This window comes from Sorghum bicolor, chromosome 7 (assembly GCF_000003195.3).
Source record: "Sorghum bicolor cultivar BTx623 chromosome 7, Sorghum_bicolor_NCBIv3, whole genome shotgun sequence".
Classification (NCBI taxonomy): Eukaryota; Viridiplantae; Streptophyta; class Magnoliopsida; order Poales; family Poaceae; genus Sorghum; species Sorghum bicolor.
Window position 1 is genome coordinate 58,260,738 of NC_012876.2, and position 10,563 is coordinate 58,271,300.

General features: G+C 44.9%; 1 protein-coding gene across 1 annotated transcript; it reads right to left on the reverse strand.

Moving 5' to 3' along the window:
- On the reverse strand, positions 2,133-9,951 carry LOC8080646. Its single transcript, XM_021464290.1, has 6 exons — positions 7,990-9,951; positions 7,433-7,866; positions 7,110-7,268; positions 6,359-6,434; positions 3,202-3,360; positions 2,133-2,983 (listed from the first exon to the last, which is right to left on the reverse strand). The coding sequence occupies exons 1-6, from the start codon at positions 9,790-9,792 to the stop codon at positions 2,891-2,893; spliced, it is 2,724 nt and encodes a 907-aa protein (XP_021319965.1). The 5' UTR covers positions 9,793-9,951; the 3' UTR covers positions 2,133-2,890.

A 10,563-nucleotide genomic window follows, 5' to 3' on the forward strand; every position in this document is an offset into this window, starting at 1 on the left:
TGAGCCGGGCAAGTTCGTCGTTCGCCAGGAGAGATTTGACGGTGGCAGACCGAAAGAGCCGTGGGGAAGTGGGAGGGTGGGGGCGGGGGAGATGCGGTGAGGTTAGCAGGGGAGGGGAGGGGCGAGGGTTGGCCGGCGACGGCCAGCGGCGCCGGCGGTGGCTAGCCGTCCATAGTCGCGGGGTGCGTATTATGTAGCTTGCACATTATATTTGCAATTTCCATTTTTTTTCGAATGCTAAATCGATTAGGATGAGAGAAATACTAGAGATAACTGAACAACTTGGCAAAGCTTTCCAATTTTGCTATGTGCTTGTCTAATACTATGATAGCTTCTAATGTGTTCTATGAACAGTGAACCAATTGTATTTAATCCTATCTATGTAAAGTCATCTTTACCACCAATTATATTATGACTTCTACGAACTTCTATACATATTGATTCAGAGTATTACACAAATCCCCCCCCCCAAATATTTTGCTGCGAGCTGCGCCACTGCAAGACACGACTCACTTTAGCAAAATGGACACTGTAGCATTTTCATTTGTATTTGACAAGTATTGTCCAATCATGGACTAACTAGACTCAAAAGATTCGTCTCGCAAATTACAGGCAAACTATGTAATTAGATATTTTTTCTATCTATATTTAATAATTCATGTATGTGCCGCAAGATTCGATGTGTCGAGAAATCTAAAAAATTTTACAAAATTTTTTGGAAACTAAACAAGGCCGCTTGACAAATCATGACGTGGAGTGGAGGACGAGTGCATGACATGCATGATGCATCACACAATTCACTTTTCCTTGATGTAGGCCTTGTTTAGTTCCGAAAAGTGAAAACTTTTCGGTACTGTAGCACTTTCGTTTGTTTGTGACAAATATTATCCAATCATGGACTAATTAGGATTAAAAGATTCGTCTCGTAATTTCCAGCTAAACTGTGTAATTAGTTTTTATTTTCGTCTATATTTAATGTTTCATGCATGTGCCACAAAATTCGATGTGACGGGAAATCTTGAAAACTTTTTGGTTTTTATGGTGAACTAAACAAGACCGTAGGCTACATCTACATGCAAACATACAAATCAGGATAGTCGGGTAGAGGACGAGTTCAGGACATGCATGATGCATCGGGTAGAGGACGAGTGCAGGACATCTGGACATGCATGATGCGATGCATCGTATAAGCATTTAAGTCTTGTATTGCGGGCAGTATTGACTAAAGTATTGTTTAGTTCCCAGAAAATTTTGCAAAACTTTTTAGATTTTCCGTCACATCAAATCTTTAGACGCATGCATGGAGTATTAAATATAGACCAAAATAAAAACTAATTACACAGTTTGGTCGAAATTGACGAGACGAATCTCTTGAGTCTAATTAGTCTATGATTGGACAATATTTGTCAAATACAAACGAAAGTGCTACAGTGTCGATTTTGCAAAAAAATTTGGAACTAAACAAGGCCCATGTGTATTTTTAGTTATAACTCCATTCATTTTTCAATGGAAACAATGCAGGACAATGAACTCCCTCTGTCCCAAATTTCAAGTCATGTAAGAATTAGAACTTTGTTATCTTTTAATCAATAATCAGTTTAATTATATTTTAAAAATATATCACAAAAAAGGTTACAACAAATCTGTATTTGAAAATAGTTTTTAGTGATCAAACTCTTGTTATATAAATTCTATATTATAAAAGAAATTAGCAGTTAACAATGTGATTTTATGGATTGTACCAAGTCAAATTGCGTCTTGTATTTGGGACGTAGGTAATATGTCAGATAGCAAGATGGGAAGTATAGGGAGGGACAGCCAGTGGCTGCCTCCTGCCTTTGTCATCTCCGCGCTTATGGATATGCATAGGCCTTGTTTACTTTGACTCCAAAATCCAAAAATTTTCAAAATTCTATGTCATATCGAATCTTTAGACGCATGCATAGAGTATTAAATATAAACAAAAATAAAAATTAATTACACAGTTTGGTTGAAATGTACGAGACGAATCTTTTAAGCCTAATTAATCTATAGTTGAACAATAATTACCACAAACAAACGAAAGTGCTACAGTGTCGCGAACTTTTTTCCTCCAGGAAGTAAACACGACCATAGCAAAAGGGATCCATTCATTCGAGAAATGAGGTGCTCTTTATAATTTGGCTCAAAGTAAGCTAACGCATATGCTTCAGAAACAACAATAATCTGAATATCCAATCTTGACCATCTAATAACAAATAAAAATATTCTATCAATAGTTTGCATGATGTAGCAGCAGATTTTCCACTGCTTCAAGATAACCGAGAAACCTTTCAAAAAAAATTAACCGAGAAAAACAAAGCATTTCAAGAAAGTTCTCTACATGGCTAACTGGTATAAGCAAGGTAGGTTCACTGGTTGACAAAATATTCCCCACTTGATGCTGCAGCCACATTGTGCACCTTGATGCCTCGAAACCTAAGCTAGGTAACTGAATGGTAGCTCAAAAGCATCGCTCTCTAGAGAACAACAAGCCAACTGACCAAGATGATAAGCCGGATGGACAGAAGTAATCAAGATGATGTTGGAGACAGAATGATGTTTGGTTTTTTGCAAGAAACTATCCTGAGGAAGGCTGTGTGTCGCTTGCTTAAGCTTTTGTGTAATCAACCTTGGCTTTTTTGCTGGTGCTCTCAATATGATGTGTTGGCAAGCTGTAGTTTTCGTACGCTTCGTGTTTCTGTAGTCTCTTTCTATAGAGCTATGCGACTGTCTAGTTCTCTATCTGTTCTTCAAACTCTTTGTATGAACGGTTTCCGTTGTTCATTCAATGAAAATGGGAAAGTTCCCTCGTTTCGGAAAAAAAGGTAACTGAATGGTGAGGAGAATGTAGTGTCGTTCTCCACACAAACTAACGGTTATCCATTTGCACTAGTATGCTCCCTTCTATTCCGACGATTTTGACCGATGTGTTTGAGTGACCCTTGAGGAACAAATCCGTGACCTGCAATGAAATGGTCCATAGTAAGTACGGTTTTCAAAGCCCCCAAACAACAGATGCTCTTTACTCAGATGATACTACCAATCAACAGGTGTTATTTATGTTTACTATTGATGGAAAGAACATGACTGCTGACAGAAAGAACATGTTACAGGAAGTATATTTATTTATGTTTACTGTTGAGGCAGTATGCTCTGTATTAGCTAGGAAGGTCATCATACCTGGGTACAACCAAATAGCTTAAGAATCCTCAATGATGGGCAGCTGTCCACAATCAGCCCCAAAGCTTCGTCTGTCAGTTCACGGCAGAAGGAAAGATCCAGGGCCTCCAATAGAACAGAACATTTGCGAGAAATTGCAAGGGCAGTAAGGTCTCCAACCTAAATGAAATACATCAGATGAGAACTAAATATGAGCGGAGGATTATTCATAAGTGAAACAGATGAAAGACATCACAGAAAACGGTCAAGGAAATAGCACATGTTAACCAACTTAATAAAATTTCCCAGTCGGATTGAGAAGAAACAAGCAAAAAAAAAAGCGTAAATAACAGTTTAAGTTGTTATACACTTCAACCAACAAAAGATTATGGCCTGTTTGGATCTACTAAACGTAGCATTGCCAACCATTAGCAACTAGTAGCAACCTTCAACTTGCCACAAAATATACTAATGGTTACAACACATATTAGTAGGTCGGGTGTTTGGAGACACACTTGCTATTTTTTTAGTTGCTGGCCATTAGCACCATGGATCCAGGGCCTAGACAGCATCTTTAGAAGTTCTACCCTCTTGATCACAACTTTTGTGAAACGGAGATATTTTAGCTAAGAGCATCTCCAAAGGCTTTGCAAACAAACTTTGCATTGCCCTATTTGCAAAAAAGAGTAGAAAATACCCCTCCAATGGTTTTGCAAATAAGATTTGCAATTTGGTTAACTTTGCAAATAGAGGTTGAGGCTTTGCATATATGCAAACCTTCCCACCACTTTGCATCTACAATTTCGGCCTTCCACGTTGGACTCCGTCCCCCCGGCTCCCCCCACCCCGCGCGATTTCTCTATGCCCGTCCGCCCTCCCTGCTGCGCGCGCCCGCCCTCCCTACCGTGCGCGTCCGCCCTCCAGCTGCCGCGCGTGCCCGCCGTCCCTCCAGCTGCCGTGTGCACCCGCCCTCCAGCTTCCTCGTGAAGGATCCCTCCGCCGCCAAGGTGTCGCGCGCCTCCTCCAGCAAAGTACCTCCATGGATCTCAATCTCTCTCAGCTCGATTCCTGTAGCATGGCGGCCATTGTTTGTAGGGTTTTGGGATGGGCGGGTTTGGTGATTCTGTGCCGTCTAGGGGTGGTAGACATGGCGGCCTAAGGTTTAGATGGCCGGCGGTCGTTGTTCATTACGACAAAGGCATGAATTCTAGAGTTTTCGGATAGATGGCCATGTTTTATCTCATATATTGTTGTCAAAGATTGCTGTAATTTTTTGTTTTATCTCACATATATATTGTTGTGAAAGTTTGCTGCAGTTTTATGTTTTATCTCACATATATATTGTTGTGAAAGATTGTTTTACCTTCCCTCGGAGGAGGACGAAGGTGGACGGAGCCGAACTGACGCGAATGACGACGGCGACGAACGACAAACGCGGCTTGGGCTGGGCAGCGATCGGCGCGAAGACCTGGGCTGGGCGGCAACTGGCGGCGACCTGGCCTGGGCGGCGACTGGCACGCACGACGTACATCAAAATGCCGCGAAGGAAAAAAAACGCGCGGGCGCGATCGGTGAAAAAAAAAATTCTTGGGTGGGGTCCACACTTTGGGTTTGCCAAGTCTAAATGCAAAGTCCCTTGGAGTTGGACTATTTTTAGACTTTGCAAATGAGTTTGGGACTTTGCAAACAACACCAAATGCAAAATTCATTTGCAAAGTCTCTTGGAGATGCTCTAAGTGATCAAAATAACAGGTCCCTGATTTGAATATAAAACTTTCATAGTCATGTCAAAAACAATTTCAGATAACTGAAGGTTCATCAGATTGGTTCTTAGTTCCCACTACCACCACATAAATAGTGATGCACGTTTGATGCAGCCTGAACAAACTCAAACATGCCCATGCCCAAATGTAGATTTGCAGTTTGTTCATATTCTCCATTGCGCCCAACCAATCATATCTCTCAAAAATCATGCTATATGCTTACACCAAACCAGAAATGTTCAAATATGCACTCATTAAATTCCAGTTTTGAACTGAGTGCATAGATGAAATGTACCTCTCCCCATTAAAGTACAGTGTGATCCCTGTTACCAGTTCTCTAACCCCTGCACATTATAATGCTCCTGACTAGCCAACAGACATTTGTTGGATGTAACGCCGTCCAAAGGTTTACTTACCGCCTTTTTTTATCAGTAACAGGTCTTCATATAGTAATTTGCATCTATGATCACATGATGTTGTGTCTGTTCCACATTATTAGTGCAACCTAAGTTCAAACTAAACCACCTCTAAACTAATCCATAGATAGCTTTTTCAAACTAAACCATCTCATAACCTTTTGCATGGTCTCTTGCTCAAAAAAAAAGGAAAAAGACTAAAGGGTCTACATCTAAACAAAAATATAAGGTTGGTCCCAAGGATAAGATTTATATCATTCAGGGATTGCCACATATTCAAGAAGGTGGCGTTTGGATGGAGCCTGGGTTAGGGAATAGGAAACACGCTGGGTTGAGAAGGAAAGGGATAGGGATACTAGCACCTGTACCCATACCCATGTTTGTTTCTCTTTGGTTTGGGTTAGAGATATGTGGTGGGACCTACAGCAGTGAATGAATAAAAAAATATCACAAGCATTTTCTGTCAGCACCTTCTTGTCCTTTCTTCTGCAATCTTCTCTCTGCTAGTCTCAGCCAACTCCGATCTCACACAGCAGGACGCATCCCGGCGGGCTAGCTGTAGCGGAGAACGCCCAACGCGTGTGCGGCAAAGAAACACGCAGCCTCAGTCGCCAGCACGAGACGACGCTGGCTCTGGCAGCCTGCGTGGCGAAGTGACGCGGGGCTCCGGTGGCCTGCACGGCAAAGCGACGCGCATCCTCGGTCGGTCGGCAGCAGGAGGCAACGCTGGCTTCCGCAACTTATGCAGCGAAGCAACGCGGCTCCGGCAGCCTGGGCGGCGAAGCGACGCGGGCTCGGTCATAACCCGGCCATAACCCACCCCCCTCCATTGTGTTTGCAGATTACTAGGTTAGGGAAAAGACCACATCATTTCCCTATCCCTATCCCATTCCATAAATCCAAACAATGGATAGAGTATTTTCCTCCCCTCATTTACCTAACCCACCCCACATTTCCCGGTATCCAAACCGCACCAAAGGGAAAGAATGAACAAATTACCTTCTTAACATTGTTTAGCATTAACTCAGTCAGGCATCCTCCAGATTCTTCCAAATATTGAGACACAGCTTCATCACTGTAATAATGAATCAAGTTAACTAATTATAACATCAGGAAGAATTTGCAGCGATCTCATTACACAACAGAGCATATTCTGATCAAGAAAAAATAACAGTACCATCATGAATTAATGAGTGATACTTTTTGCTAAAATTGAAGACATGAGCTCCACAATACACAAACTGTTAAACCTTGCTTATGTCAACTTCCAGGACATCTTCAGGAGCAAGGAAACCAAGAGTCACTAAATTACAGCAGTGGTTTGCCTTTCCTTTTCCTTTCTAATCTATCATGTCTAAGTAATTCATCAACTTTAAAATAGCAGTAATTTAATTATACAGATGGCAGAACTAGTGCTACAAGTGATTAAGTGGGTCATGACATATTACTCTCAGACCCTCGTTACGATCAGTTAGTTAAAAAAATATCAGCACTTGTACAATGCACAAATATAATAGAAAGGGCAAATGAGTTAGCATAGATAAAAAGGCTAGAATGCTAGAAAGAAGCTAAATAATACATGCATAATAATCATTATGCATCTGAGTTTGGAAAACAATAATATGCAATGATACACATTTAAAAAATTGACGTAAAAGGACATGAATGTTTGCACAGCGCTTAATTCTGCTTAGTAATGAGGCAGTTCAAACTTGGATCAACCAAAAAAACAGGGGAAGTGGGGCAATACCTGAATGCATTTCTTTGAAGCTTTAGTTTCCTTATTAGCCTACAACCGCGAAGATGCCTCATTGCTGAATCACGCAGCCTATCCAAGTTGCGGAGGTCCAACGAAGTTAATTCTTTACAGTATTCCCCAATAGTCTTGATGGAAGATGAGGTAAGTTCCCTACATTTAGATAGCAAGTCAGATATGCAGCTCCATGTTTTTTTAGAACTAAATATATGCAGCTGCATGTTGCTTCTCTATACTTGCATAATAGTAATATAATTATGGTACTGATGCTCCCAAAAGAAAACTATTGCCTAAAGTAGAAATTTGTAAATACTTACAAGCAACCAGCAAATGCTAACTCCTTCAGATTTGAACCATGAACAGGAATGAGCTCCTTAATGAACTTGTCACGCACTGATTGTATTCCAGACATTGACAAAACCTCTAGACGATTAATCTTCTGTAGAGCAGGAAGAATCGCCATAGCATCCACGTTTGTGCAGTCATCTATATACAGTTCTCTAAGAACTGAATGTAACTTGTTTGCAAGAATATCGATTCCAGATGAAGTGAGAAGAGAACACTCGCACAGATTTAGGGAGGATAAAGAAGGTGCAGCAGAGATGATTGTGCCTAAACCATTATCAGAAAGCCGATAATTTCCCTTAAGAGATATTTTTCTCAACAATGGCATGCAGTTAGGAACCTTAGCTAAGGTAGTTGGCAATATGTAGTCAGGCATGCATCTCCCAGATATATCAAGCTGTAGATCCTACATTAAGACAAACACTGAATGAGTTCTCACAACTTAATTTACCCAAAAGAAATAAGGTCATATTGAAAGGAATAAATAATGTGTCCATAGCACAGAAACTGCAGGGTAAACAAATACTACCTGCAAGCTTTCAGTGCTGCATTTCCCAAAAGCTTTCTCAAAGTCATCCTCACTCAGCCATGAACACTCACTGAGATGCAGTTCTGTAGGACTGTCACACAGTAGTTCAAGGAGAAGATGAGTATTCATCTTCCTGGAATGACACAGAATCTTTAACAGCTTTTGCTTTAGCTCCTCTGGGATACCTCCAAGTGATTCGATACATTCAGAATGTTCTGCAAGGGTGTTTAAGCATAAGCTTGTAAGTGACGGGCCCTGAGCTCGTGCTGGATTTTTCCTATCCTTTGAAGGCGACCAAAGGATGATCCTATTTGCAGACTTGCCCACCTTTGAAGAATTTAACTCTCGAGCTCTCAACTTAGCTTCTCTTTCTTCATATATCCTTGCAGCAGTTGCAAATGGGCCTGGCCAGTCCTGAGCGTCAGCGTCAGGAACAGGCTCTAGCTCTTCTTCTTCTTCTTCTTCTTCTTCTCTATGCTCATCTTTATCTGCTTTGACGAATGCAAATTTAGGGGCCAGCCTGATAGCCCTCTCTTTTGCTGATTGTCTGCGAAGTGACTCCATAGAAGCAGAAACTGATCCTGAGTTGAGCTGAATCTCTTTGGAATCCACTGCAACGAAATCTGGCTTGTCCTCAATTGAGCTCAGAGATGATAGACTATCTTCTACAACCATCTTCCCCTTTCCTTTGCTATCAGGATTGAATTTGCTGGAACTGGTACCGACTGCACGGCCCACATTAGCATCAGCACGAGAATTGTTATTCCCCAAGACAAGCTTCTCCTTCACTTTGACTTCCTTTCTAGAACTGTATTGGCTCAAATCTTCCTTGAAATACATATCTGCAGAGACTTTTGCTTCAAAACTACTTCCTGAAGGATATACTAATTGCTCAACCACCCCACCATTTGCCGTCCCTAACAGATTATGCGTCTGCAGAGACTCCTCATTGCTTGCATTGGCAGGATCATCCATATCCCCCTTCTCAGTCCTATCTATGTTCATAGCAGCAGGATTCGGTTTGGTCCAACTTGGACCCAGCATCACGCAATCCTCATCAGGATCGCTCTCTGTATCAGAAACATACTCTGTCTGCACTCCCCCAACCAATATGGTCTTGTACCGCTTCGTTGGCGTCCCCACGTCCGGGTGCAGCATTTCGTCGTGCACCTGGCCTCGACGAGAGGACCCAACCCCCACCTCCCCGCCCGCCTCCATCGGCCGCTTCCCGATCCGAGACAGTGACCGCAGGGTCGTGAACATATTCGAACCGCCAGAACCATCGCCGCTCGCCAAAGCCCTATCCGCCCCCGACCCGCCGCCATCGCTACTGGAGTTCCCAGTCCTCGGCGAGACGGTAGTAGCAAGCGAAGAGGCGGAGACTCGAGCACGGCGAACCCTCCCCGTGCTCTTCTCACCCGCGCCCGACCCGGACCCGGACCCGGAGGAACTACTACCCGCGGCGGCGCCCGCGAGGCGCAGGCTGCGTCGGAGAGGCGCGGCGGCGGGGGGACTGAGGTTGGGGGATCCCGCGCCGACGTCATCGTCGTCGGGGGAGGCGGGGCCGAGGCCGAGGCGGAGGGCGACGCCCGCGAGGCGCAGGCTGTGTCGGGGAGGCGCGGCGACGGGTCTCTTGCGGTCGAGCGAGGATCCGGCGCTGTCGTCGCCGGGGGACGCGGGGCCGATGCCGAGGCGGAGGGAGGTGGACGGGGACGGCGCGGGTGTGCGCTGCGGGGTACCGGCCGCCGCCTCCGCCTCCTCCGGCGGCGACGCCGCCTTGGCGCGTGAACGGGTTTGGGGCATCGCGGAAAGCGTGACGGGCGCGAGGGGTTTGGGGTTTGGAAAGGGTGCGCGACTGCGCGGGCGGGGGAGTTGGGGGAAGTTTTTTGGAGGGGCGCGGAAGGGGAGGATAGCTTGCAGGGGAAGGAGGCCGGAGGCGGCGCGGCTCGGGGGTTGGCGAGCCTGGCGGTTTGCTCCCAGTTTTTTTTTTTTTCTATGGTTTTCCCGCGCAAACGGGGAAGGGCAGCGGCCGCGGGGCGGGCGGGGGTGGGGGGCGGTCGCCTCGTGTGCGGCGCCGTACGGTCGTCGTGTCTCCGGGCCTCGGGTCGTGGCCCGAGGTGGGCGTGCGGGGGAAGCCCGTGCCGTGCTGGCGCTTGGTGTCTGTTGCGCGGGGGCCGGTGGGGAAGAGCCGGAACCGGACCGGAGAAAGAACCCAGAAATGGTTTGCTAGGTCAGGTGTGGACCGGCGGCCGCGGACACCGCCGGGCGCCGGCGAGGGTGTATTGCGTGCTGTTGTGCACTTGTTCTCCTTTGATCTCTTTCGTTGTAGATGCGTTGCGGAATCGTGTCTGATGTAGCCGGATTTTAGTGGGAGATGCGTCATCTGAGAACAAAAGTTGCCCACAGCGTGTCCGGTGGCTGAAACTTTGATCGCTTCATACATAGGCACTTGTAGTCAAATCTAGTAGCTACACTAATCACCAATTCACCACATCATCCACGTTCTACGGCCACACAGCGTGGACACGGTATCCATCTCATAGTTTCTGTATTTTTCAGATCACATGGATATTA

What these genes read in the sequence shown, in the direction of transcription:
- LOC8080646 (XM_021464290.1), bottom strand. Translation starts at nt 9,792, where the DNA reads ATGCCCCAAACCCGTTCACGCGCCAAGGCGGCGTCGCCGCCGGAGGAG. An exon ending in GCAGCACTGAAAGCTTGCAG is followed by an intron (nt 7,867 to 7,989) that starts GTAGTATTTGTT and finishes GTCTTAATGTAG; the next exon opens with GATCTACAGCTTGATATATC. An exon ending in TTAGCATTTGCTGGTTGCTT is followed by an intron (nt 7,269 to 7,432) that starts GTAAGTATTTAC and finishes ATCTAAATGTAG; the next exon opens with GGAACTTACCTCATCTTCCA.